Source organism: Alosa sapidissima, chromosome 14 (assembly GCF_018492685.1).
Source record: "Alosa sapidissima isolate fAloSap1 chromosome 14, fAloSap1.pri, whole genome shotgun sequence".
Lineage (NCBI taxonomy): Eukaryota > Metazoa > Chordata > Actinopteri > Clupeiformes > Clupeidae > Alosa > Alosa sapidissima.
Window position 1 is genome coordinate 30908264 of NC_055970.1, and position 12133 is coordinate 30920396.

Consider the following 12133-nt stretch of genomic DNA (forward strand, 5'->3'; position numbering starts at 1 on the left):
ATATTCATGTACATGTAGACATTCAAAACTGAACACAACAAAGTAAAACAATCTTAATGTTGTGCAGTGCTCATGTATGTGTTTCTATGGCTGCCCCAATTCTGCTAAACTACACAAACAGTCATGCATGCATAATGTCTGCTACTTTCTATACATGTCATAATGTGTCTTTCTTTTACTTCACAGATGTCAATGAGTGTCTTGATCCTACCATTTGCATCAGTGGGCTCTGTGAGAATACTCCTGGCAGCTATAAGTGCATCTGCCCACCATTCTTTGAACTTAACCCATCAGGGGTTGGCTGCGTGGGTGAGTTCTACCAACTGCTTCTGAGGTCTCTTAACGACCCCTCTGGGACCTGAACTGTACGTCTAATGAAATACAGTTATGTTTATGACCCACCGCACTACATGACTGTCAGATGAGTTTGGAATAGAGGCTTAAAAACCTTTTCCTCCCATGTCAATGTAGTCAATGCTACCCGCAATGAATCACAAATATGTTTTTTTTCCTGTGGAAACATTGATCGCTGTGCCCACACCCTCTGTGTGTGCTTGTCTCTAGACACCCGATCTGGCAACTGTTACCTGGACGTACAGTCTCGTGGCGACGCGTCAGAGAGCCTGTCCTGCTCCAACGAAATTGGCCAGGGGGTGTCCAAGGCCTCCTGCTGCTGCTCCCAGGGCCAGGCGTGGGGGACGCCCTGTGAGGAATGCCCCTCACTCAACTCCTGTGAGTCACCCCAGCCCGTTTGGCAGGCCAGCAGTGTTAGTCTTTGTCAGCATGATCTTAACTGTGTTGGTGTCTATTTTTTTTAATAAAGTAGATTACAAAAGACCTCTTTGTGCAATCGTGAGTGAAGACAAATGCCTTATTAAATCTTGCAGCTTTATAACTTTGGTGGGGTTGTTTTGGGGAGGTGGGGTGAGTGTGTGTGTGTGTGGTAGGGTGGGGGCGTTTGGAGGGTGTAAGTCATTTTGTTTGTTAGCCTTGGTGTTTTTATGACGGTGTGTAGCCAATGTTGGTGCATGTGCACAATGGTCTGATGTGACCTCTTACAGCGGAGTATAAAACCCTGTGTCCTGGAGGAGAGGGCTTCCGGCCAAACCCCATCACTGTCATCCTGGAGGGTAAATGTTTTAGGTCACAGTTTGTAAGTTACACACACAGTGCTCTCTGGAGTGCTGCTCAGTTGTGATGTATGAGAGCGTTGTTGTAACACATACTGAATAACATCTCACTCTTATACATAACATACATACATTGTGATTAATATCTCTCTTTTTTTATTTCCTACTCTCTTTGTTAAACAGACATCAACGAGTGTCTGGAGCTTCCTGGTTTGTGCCAAGGAGGAAATTGCATTAATACATTTGGGAGCTTTCAGTGTGAATGCTCAAAGGGCTTTGCATTGAATGAAGAGACCAGGATCTGTGAAGGTAAAGGATAAAACAAGTCTGTTTTCTCTCCCTTCAGGCTCCATCTCTGAAACATTTTAGGCAGGAAGGAAATTGAGACCAGCCGTTTGTTTTCCTAGGATGGAGAACGGGGGGGGGAGGAAATATCAAAACAAGCAATGCTAGCATTTGTTGTCTCCTAGCCATCGTGCTGGTGGTTGTGCTCCCTCATGCAGTCACATGTGTCGATAAATCTGGAGGAGCGGCTGACTTTGGGGCCTAATCCCCCCCAGAAGGCCCATCCGGCCCTGTCACTGGGAGCCTGTGTTGTGGTCAGCTGCCATCCCCACGACAGAACACTGTTAAAGAAATCATGGCCCCGCAGAGACTAGCGATCATCGCCTCCCTGGCCAACATGTGCTTAACGGCATTTTAATTGGGCCCCGTGTTGGTTGGACGGCAGAACAAAAAGGTTGTGTCTGGAATTTGCAAGCATCCATATCATTTTGGAGAGGATGTGCTTTATTTTCATTTCTTTTTTTACTTAGCTAACTGCAGGGCTAGCTTGCTATTTTTTTACCATCCTCTGGAGGCTTGAAGGCATGGTTACAATGAGAGCCTTCCCTAATGAGATGTCCTCTTCTCTGTGTCTCGCCCTATTCCAGATGTGAACGAATGTGAGCGTCCAGGAATCTGCGGGCCCGGTCAGTGCTACAACACCATCGGCAACTACACCTGCATCTGTCCACCAGATTACATGCAAGTCAATGGTGGCAACAACTGCATGGGTGAGCTTTTGTTTCTTACATTTTAGTCTCATAACTTTGACTTAATAAGACATAGAGTCTCAAATATAGTCTCAGATAGAAGAGTCATTATAATATAATTCAGAATACTATCCTTGCTGGACGTAAATTGGGATATTTCAAGATATCTTTCATTCTACCTATGTTGATGCTCCATACTTTTTGACCACACAGACATGAGGAAGAGCCTTTGCTTCAGGAATTACTATTCAGACAATGGCACGTGTGATGGGGAGCTCAACTTCAACGTCACCAAGAAGATGTGCTGCTGTTCATACAACATAGGCCGAGCCTGGCACAAGCCCTGCGAACAGTGTCCTGTACCAAGCACAAGTGGGTACACAACTCAAATGTCAAGGGCCTAGCATGCTAACTTTTTCCTCCTCAAAAAATAAACTTTGCTTTTGTGAATTTGTTTTCTCTCCGCAGCTGAATTTGCCCAACTATGCGGCAGTGAACGGCCTGGCTATTATATTGACATTTACACTGGACAGGTCATCGGTATGTAGGAATGTAAATTACATTATTGTTGCTTTAATATCTCAAAAATGTTGTAATGCAAAACTAAGTATATGTTTTTTTGTGGTTTGACAGACATCGATGAGTGCAAGGAGATTGCTGGTCTGTGTGAGAATGGTCTGTGCATCAACATGATTGGAAGCTTCAGGTGTGAGTGCCCCATGGGATTTGTCTATAATGACAAGCTGCTCATCTGTGAAGGTTGGTACATCAGCTCCCTCTGGCTGAAATAGTGTACTCTTGTCTATGCCCAAAGTGCTTATCCTAGCCATGACAACCAACATACACAAAAACAGATGCAAATAGTTAGTAGAATTTTCAGTCTGTGTGTCATTGGGGTCACTCATGAGTCATTGTAAAGATGGGCTATGGCCTAGTAATGTGAATTCAACTGTGTCTGTGTGTGTGTGTGTGCGTGTGCGTGTGCGTGTGCGTGTGCGTGTGCGTGTGCGTGTGCGTGTGTGCGTGTGCGTGTGCGTGCGTGCGTGTGTGTGTGTGTGCGCGTGCATATTCTCAGACATTGATGAGTGTCAGAATGGACCAGTGTGCCAGCAGAATGCTGCTTGTCAGAACCTGCCTGGAAGTTACCGCTGTGAGTGCAAGCCTGGCTACCGCTTCACTCCTACAGGACAGTGCCTGGGTAAGACCCCATCTGAGGAGCTGGAAACAATCCCTAATGTCATGAGTGTTTTAATGTAATTGATTTGTCTTTTCACTGCTTTTGAGTTCCACCTCATGATCAGAGACAGAGGCTAATCTGTAGCATTCCTAGCAATGCTGGCCATGTATTCACTCTCAGGAATGAAGGAGAGAACTAGCAGTGTGAGTAGACTAGCAGCATAATCAATCACTAACAGTGACTAACAGTGTACAAGAAAAAGAAAAATAGAAAAAGTCATCTTTCATGTTTGAGACATAAACTGAAAATGTCATTTCAGTGCCGTTTTCAATTCACTTCTAATGAAAGACATCCAAAGATTCTGTTCCCTGTCAGTTCCAAGCACAGAAAGTCAGACCATAGACAATGCTTAGCCCAAATACCATGCTAATATTCTGACTGTAACCTCACAATACCTTGAAATTAATGTCAGCTTAGTTGCGTGTAACTAACCCAAAGGTCTTAATTTGCACTCAGGAAGTTTAACTGTGAAATAAAAAATCCCCCTCAGCTCTTGGCCCGCCGCACTTGAACCGTGCCCAAGCGAGAGCAGTGTCTCAGGGATAGAATGCCCCCCACCCATCCTCGCATGAAGGGAAACATTAAGACATGAGCTATGCTCTGTTATAACTGGACAACAGCGGGAGCTATTTCAAGCTGTGGAGGAGGGCAATCCATCACAAGGGCCTGGCCTCTCCTCAGTACACATCCAGCTCTGCTGCCGCTAGTGCTGGTGCTGGTTCTGGTGCTGGTGCTGGTTCTGGTGCTGGTACTGGTGCTGCGGGGGTTTTGCACAAGGCCCCTCGGAGGATGACTCAGGGTCTGGGAATTCTCAGCCCGCTGGCTTCCCACTGGCTGGGCTTATTTTGTGTGCAGTGGCACAGCTCTCTATTTGGTATGTGGCCAAAGGTAGCAACGGTGGGGACGAAGATGAAGATGATGATGGTGGGGATCGTTTTAATCGCCCAGACTAGACTGGTGATGAGAATAGTGTAGAGTGATGACCACAGTTGTTGTGATATTAATGGTGATGGTGGTATATTTCTATGTCAGTATAGAATACATGCAAGACAACAGATAGAGCTCTATGATTACTGTAAATGATTATGATGATGATAATGATGATTATTATTATTAGGTCTGTTGACATTTCTTCTTTTCTCTTTCTGCAGATCGTAATGAGTGTATTGAGAATCCCAATGTGTGCCACCCCGGACAGTGCTTTGACAACATTGGGAGTTACCGTTGCCTATGCCCTAATGGGTATAAGTCCACCTTAGATGAATCCATGTGCATAGGTTAGTCACATTCAATACTGCATTTCATATGAATCCATGTGAATAGGTTAGTCACATTTAATACTGCACTTCATATGAATCCATGGGCATAGTTTAGTCACATTCAATACTGCACTTCATATGAATCCATGTGCATAGGTTAGTCACATTTAATACTGCAGTTCATCTGATTTTCTATGTTTACTGTTTTAGCTCATTTTGTGTTTTGGGAGTGCAAGTGGACTTATCTGCGGGTGTGGTTGATTTCTGCTTATTAGATGTGGATGAGTGCGAGAGGCAGCCGTGTGGAAATGGGACGTGCAAGAACACACTGGGCTCCTACAACTGCATCTGCTACCCTGGCTTCGAGCACTCCCACAACAACGACTGCATTGGTACGCCTTGAGAAGCATGATTGACCATGCTCTTGTTTCACACGGCCTGGTCACTGACACATACTCAAGTGTCATGACCGAAACTGACAGGACGTCGTTTAGAGATCTTATTAAACTGCCTGCATGCCATAGTGCTGAAGGCTTACAGCAGAATGCCTCCTGCTCAACACAGAGTTGGACTGTTTATGGCCAGGCCAGTTTGGCCAGGTTTTTGGACTGACTGCTTTTTTTGCTGTTGACTGTTTTGTTGACTCAGTTTTGCGATTGTGTTTCAGACACGGACGAATGTGCCACGCAAAGGGGCCTGTGCCGCAACGGAAACTGCCTGAACACGGTGGGCTCGTTCCAGTGCGTGTGCCGGGACGGCTACGAGATCACGGCGGACGGGAGGATGTGTGTGGGTAAGAGGAAGGCAGTGACCCCCAGCGCTGCGCCCGATGCCAAGAAAAACAGGATACGGTTTCTTGTGGCTAATTTTTGAGGTTGTGAGAAAGGGGGGGGGGAAACGACGGGCTGAGCACTCAGTGTGTTTGGCAGCAATAGAAGATCATATGTGGGTTCAAGTGCTCTTGTTGTGAGGACAGATGATAGGTTCTGATTTAATGCTCCGTGTTCTCCCGTAGACATCAACGAGTGTGCCGACAACCCTGGACGATGTGGCCCTGGAACTTGCCAGAACCTGGATGGCACCTATAGGTGCATCTGTCCTAACGGGTACTACGTTGTGGACGAGAAGTGTGAAGGTATATACATACCACTAAGCTCCAAGTCCCATCTTTGGGCTGTGCTAGTGCACATTGCATGCGTGCCCTGATCTCGTACAGCGTGATAATGTGATGCAGACGGCCCTTGAAGCAGACACTCCCGTTCCCAGTGTTACACACACACACACACACACTCCCAGTGTCAGGAGATATAAAAAGACGATTGTTCTTTGGTCACAGGGCTGCTGAATTAAGCAACTTTTTTTCCCCTCAGTGCTTCTCCATCTGTTGCGTTTTCTTAATGCATGTGAATAAAGACACACACACACACACACACTCACACACACAGACACTGCATAAGCTGGGATGAGTGACATTCTGTCATATCCTGCATAAACTTTGTTTACTGACCTGGAACATCTAGCGCTCTCTTGGTCTTTTTATTTACAGATAGATAAATAGATAGGCAGGTGTAAATCTAGGTTGAGTTACTGTAAATACATGTATTGATATGATGTTATGTTTAAAAGAGGATGTTTTATGAACTACAGTGACCTCAAGGCCATAACCCCTAGCAATGTACACTTTTAGTGTTTCATGCGTTTTTTTTTTTTTTTTCATTCCGTTCTGGAAAGGAACTGATCTGCAGGTCTTTTAGAGCTCTGTTTTATAAGTGAAAGAAAACCACACAAGTCCTAAACGAATGTAGCTCAGCATTTGCTGACAGCGTCCCATACGAGCTGCCGGCACTCAGAGGAGCACACCTGTTCACACACATTTGTGGTCAGGAGCTCTGTGCTCTGTAATACTCAGGCTGGATCAAAATGCTGTCGAGTGCTCACAGGCGAGTCATGCTGAGCTCGACAGGAAGGCCAGGGTCAGTTCAAAAAGCCCCCTGTCAGCTTTGTTCAGTCTCCCCTGAAAACCACAGATGAGTTTGCAGGGCCCATACTCTTTGTGTATAATGCCAGCCTGATGAAGCTACTTCAAGTCCAGCTTCTTCAGTCAGTTGAGTTTCATGCAAGGCTCCATGGATCCCTGTGTTATGTTGCGAACTGCACTAGTTTTGTATTATAGGCATAACATTATGAAAGGGTTGACATGTCCTGACTTTTTTTTTTCATTCTAAAAACATTCCCATTTAGTTGTCGGAACATGGATTTAAATTAATTATTTAGAAGAACATAATTTTTCAATGCAAGCAATAAGTTAGATGCATCTTTTTGGGAAGGGCAGGGCAACAATTGAAAAAATTCAGATCACTTTCCAAGGGGAATAAGTAAAAGATGCTCTTGTGTGTGGTCCCCATCACATTTATGGTATTCTGTCATTTTCTGTTTTTCTATGTTTTCGTGATGTTTATCATCACAATACAATCCATTGACTCATAACATTCCCATTTGGTTTGCTACTCCCACAAACTAATTCTGTGGTCAGACATTGTGAGTGCATGTAAGGAATTACTCTTTACAGATGAGATATGTTTTGTGTGTTTCTTGTGGCAGATATTGATGAGTGCACACAGACCCCCGATATCTGCATCTCTGGTACCTGCACTAACACACCAGGTGGCTTCAGATGCGACTGTCCAGAGGGCTACCAACTGACCTCCTCTGGACGGAGATGCCTGGGTAAGCCTTTTCAGCATGCTCATTTTTAGATTAGCCCGCTCAAGCCAGGAGCAGTCATTTTAAGTGAGAAGGAAACCGGGATGTTTAACAATTACATTAGTGGAATTAAAAAAAGATCTGTAAAGCTTTACTGCATAAATAAAATATATTGTAGTGTAATGTGCCTAAGAGTATGAAGCATTATATTACAGCATACACACCATGCTATTTCTGGAATTTCTTCTGGACTTCAGCATAGTGTCATATATGCAATGTCCACTTTGTGTTGGGGCTTCCATGACCACCTTGATTGCTGTGTCTTCCGTGATCCGTTACATAATGCAGATAAATCAGAGGTGCATTTTCACAGCTCAGATCACCAAGTGAGGGAATACAGTGCACTAACATGTGGCCAGCTTCTGTCCTAGCTTTTCTTTTAAGCACTTGAGGTACAGTATTGTTTAATTACCAGGTCATATAGTCATCCTCATTCACAAGTAATTAACACCGGGAACACTTCCCCAGGGAGGCAAAAGACATGTCAGGTTCCCCGCGTCGAGCTGCTGTTTTTCCATGTCGTCATCCGCGGAGCAGGAATGTGTTTGGGAGTTCCCCCTATACTGAAGAGAGTGATGACATAAGTTGAAAGGGAAGGTTTACGGCCTCTGCCTCCCTCTCCCACACACGGGACAGCGGCTGGGCGATGGGCGAGGTCCACCAAATTACGAGAAGCAGGTCTTGGGAATTTGAGGGAAAAAACACACAATTGAATAATAGATGGTCCCCAGGCTCCCCCTCAATTAAACACTTTAGTATTTCACCACAGCCCTGGCTGCCATGTGATAATTGGGTGCCCTCTGAATACATTCAGTGGCTTTGGCGTGTACTGTTGTCATACCACAGACGGAGCCGATGCATTGGGTGGGTGGGATGCTGATGCTGATGGGAGGGAGACTGGGCCTCGCTTCTTTGGTTAAAGACTAAAGACAGGGAAAGAATAAGCTGATAAATCACTTTTCGGGGGAGAAAAAGGAATGAGACGCTCACTCCACATTCTTCCACGGTATTTTAAGCCAGGTGTGTGTGTGTGTGTGTGTGTGTGTGTGTGTGTCTGCGTGTGTGTCTGTGTGTGTGTCTGCGTGTGTATGTGTGTGTCGTATGATCTACGGGGGGTCAGATGGATTATTTGTGTAGAGCGAGGGAAGGCCAGTACAAACACTCCAGAGGCCACATCTCCAGCGCCTGCTTTTCATTACCAGCTGAGGAGGAGGAAAAACAGGTCCCTCGCAGGGCTCCAGTGAGTGCGGGTGAAGGATGGGCTCTGGCTCAGGCGCGGGCGTCTACGCTACAGTGGCCATGTGATGAGCGCTAAGGCCCCTGGGCCCAGAGGCCCGCACCTCCTAGACCGATCAGGGGACGTCCCGATGGCCCGGTCTCGCACCACTGATGAGGAGAGTGGGCCCTGGAGCCAAAGGCCAGGGTCAGGATCCTGGAAAGCGCCTGCTCTTGTGATTGTGAAAAAGACGACCTTAAATCCACTCTAATCCCACCTTAAATCCCACTCTGTGCCTCAGAAACTCATTTGAAAGTCTGAAATATGGATGAGCATGAAGTTAACTTCTCTCTCTCTCTCTCTCTCTTACTCTCTCTCTCTCTCTCTCTCTCTCTCTCTGTCCTTCAGATATGCGGATCCACTACTGCTACACCAAGTTCGAGAATGGCCGCTGCTTGGCCCCTCAGGCCCATAACACCACCAAGGGGCAATGCTGCTGCAGTGTCATGCCTGGTCAGGGCTGGGGCGACCCCTGTGAGATCTGCCCCAGCGTGGGCGAGGGTCAGTCCAGTTCCCCCGAAGCCCTACAAGACACATTTCACACTTTTGAAATCATAAGCTTTTTAATATCATTCACACCTAGAAGACCTGAACGCATAAGTAATGCATAGTAAGGTTTCCGCTGCTAAGCTATATGTTTCCATTTCTTTTTCCAGAGGCATTTACAGTTCTGTGTCACCATGTTGGCCAGACCTTTGGGCCAGATGACAAGGCTCTTGGTAAGCTTGCTCTATGCTCTGTGGTTGTGCATCTTAACAGTCAAATGCCTTCACAATGATAGCCATGTCAGGACAGATCATTGGTTTACTGTCTGATGCTTTGGGTTAGACATTGATGAGTGCGCAACCAACCCGAATGCCTGCAATAACGGAGAGTGCATCAACACGGATGGGTCTTACCGCTGCGAGTGTCCCTTTGGTTTTAGACTGGACACCTCTGGTATCAACTGTGAAGGTGAGTTTCTGGAAAGGTTGGCCATAGTCAGAATCATAAATTATACATTTTCGAAAAAACTTGTATCTGGCATGATGCATGATGTCACACCACTCAAATACACGAGCGTCCAATGAGGGAGGTGAAAAGTGAGTAGGGAAAGCTGTGGTGAACAGAAATGACATTTGGTCTCCATCCTCTCACCCCCCACAGATATCAACGAGTGTGACCTTGGCAACCCATGTGGCAACGGGACCTGCACCAACGTTATCGGGGCCTTTGAGTGCACTTGTGACGAGGGCTTCGAGCCAGGACCAATGATGTCGTGCGAGGGTATGGTGTGACTTCCTTTCATCTTCAGCAACTCAGCTAATTCTCCTCTTGCTCAAGAGCTGTTTACACAGATGTGAGATATCTGTGATGCCAAGGAAAATGCTAGTGATGGTACCAAGATGTACAGTGATGTATCGCCGCACACTGATGAAGCCATTAAAATGATCACTTTCCATATGGACAGCTCTCTGCACATTAATCTTTTTAATTTAAAAAACATCATGCTGGTCGTGGTCATTATAATGTTGTTAAACATATGGAAGTACTAATTGTGTATGCACTGCCGTGGCAGTGAAGTAAGAACTCTGTGGTGTCCCTGCCTCCTCTGTGCCCCTCCAGATGTGAACGAATGTGCTCTGAACCCTCTGCTGTGTGCATTCCGCTGTGTCAACAATCACGGCTCCTACGAGTGCAAGTGCCCCACTGGCTACGTCCTCCGGGAGGATCGCAGGATGTGCAAAGGTGCTCCATCAGACATACAGTACAGCATTCACAGAACTGAGAGGATTGTTTAGATACACAGAGCCTTGTGAAATACAGTTGGTGCTTAAAGGTAGTTCATCTCCCTGGCAACAATCGGAAGGTAATTTTAGCTGCAGTGTACGAGTTTGAACTGGATGAGCTGTTAAAAGAGGAGGCTGTATCTTCCCATGGCATTCCTGAGACGACAGTGAGGTGTTATTTGACAAGAAGCCCAGACAGGGTGGCATGAGCTTCAGCTGCTGTCTTTCAATAAAGAATTCATAATGTAAATCCACATTTTTGGCGTTACGTAATGGATAGACCATTTTCCTGGAGTCTTTATGAGGGTGGAAAATACACACAAGTGCGTTTACACTCCTGGATGAGAAGCTGAAGTGCAGTGGACAAGAGCCTTTCAGACTGTAAACTCTGAACAGGTTGAATCCCTCAGTCTCTTGGGCTATATAGGCTCTTATTTACATTTCACTTATAAACAGCACCCTAGCTCCATTTTCAAACTTGCCAGCAGACCGAACCTGGCTGGCTTAATAGTGGACTACGTTGCTCTCAAGCTTTACTGCCCATGTGACATAATGCTTTCAGATTCACACAGCAAAGGCAAAGGTCGGAGATCATTGTCTGACCTCCAATATGGTTATTTGTCATTTTGACTCCCATGCACACACAGGCTGTGTGGTGTGAAAGTAATGTTCTCTTTGTCATTCTTTTTTTTAGACCAGAACGAGTGTGAGGATGGCATTGACGACTGTGAGTCACGTGGCATGACATGCAAGAACCTCATCGGCACGTTCATGTGCATCTGCCCGCCAGGATTCATGCGACAGCCCAATGGAGAGGGCTGCATGGGTACGGTCACAACACTGGGTCAAGTGCAAAATGGTGTACAACGGCAAATAGTACTCACTTGGGGAAAGGAAACCAGCTGATAGCCTTAATGACTCCTCTGAGTTCATTATCACTCTCTAGGAGGTGCATAGTAAATCACTTGGTGAGTTTGGTTTGGTTGGGCTTGTTTATAAAAGGGTATAGGCATGGAGACTGAGGAGTATGAATGATCCAAAATGTTGGCGATGGAGGCAAATATCCGTGTAGGCTATCAAGTGTCATCAAGCACACAAGAACCGCTGAGATGCCATATAACAGCCAATAGAAGCATTGGAAACATTGTTAGAAATGAAAGCTCATTTTAAGATCAATTATTACGTTTCTCCAGTTGGAAACCGGTTTTATTTTTTTTATACCAGTTTATTATTTCTGGCAAAAGTTAATGTAAACTACAGTTTATGCCAAAATTGTGATTGATACATAGCCTTGTCATAAGTTTAATGAACCAAGCCAAGTGTCATTAAATGAATCACCAGTCCCATTTATCTACCGGTAAAATACTAATTATTAAGTAAATTGCATTTTAAGCTGTTCTATCACACAAACCCTTATATGATGTGTTGTGTTCAGATCTGAACGAGTGCAGCGCTAAACCAGGCATCTGTCAGAATGGACGCTGTGAGAACACGGTGGGCAGTTACCGCTGCAGATGTGACCAGGGCTTCAACCCCAGTCCCACGCAGACTGAGTGCATCGGTGAGTAGGTGATGATCCACCTGGAGGCATTTAGGGTTTTCTTATCTCTTTTCATGTCTGTTTATATAGTTTACACACCATAGGCTATTTTCTCCTTGTTTTTG

The 12133-nt window shown here is 45.6% G+C and overlaps 1 protein-coding gene across 2 annotated transcripts in view; it reads left to right on the forward strand.

The window, feature by feature from the left end:
- Positions 1-12133, forward strand: part of fbn1 (fibrillin 1) — a 59778-nt gene that overhangs the window by 40107 nt on the left and 7538 nt on the right. For both annotated transcript variants that reach the window (XM_042061610.1, XM_042061611.1), the window contains exons 37-57: positions 187-309; positions 565-732; positions 1062-1130; positions 1314-1439; positions 2063-2185; positions 2378-2536; positions 2633-2704; positions 2798-2923; positions 3240-3362; positions 4553-4678; positions 4936-5052; positions 5328-5453; positions 5676-5795; positions 7262-7387; positions 9048-9200; positions 9356-9418; positions 9528-9653; positions 9846-9965; positions 10305-10427; positions 11163-11294; positions 11904-12029. In XM_042061610.1, the coding sequence (XP_041917544.1) occupies positions 187-309; positions 565-732; positions 1062-1130; positions 1314-1439; positions 2063-2185; positions 2378-2536; positions 2633-2704; positions 2798-2923; positions 3240-3362; positions 4553-4678; positions 4936-5052; positions 5328-5453; positions 5676-5795; positions 7262-7387; positions 9048-9200; positions 9356-9418; positions 9528-9653; positions 9846-9965; positions 10305-10427; positions 11163-11294; positions 11904-12029 (2547 nt within the window). The remainder of the gene's footprint in view (positions 1-186; positions 310-564; positions 733-1061; positions 1131-1313; positions 1440-2062; positions 2186-2377; positions 2537-2632; positions 2705-2797; positions 2924-3239; positions 3363-4552; positions 4679-4935; positions 5053-5327; positions 5454-5675; positions 5796-7261; positions 7388-9047; positions 9201-9355; positions 9419-9527; positions 9654-9845; positions 9966-10304; positions 10428-11162; positions 11295-11903; positions 12030-12133) is intronic.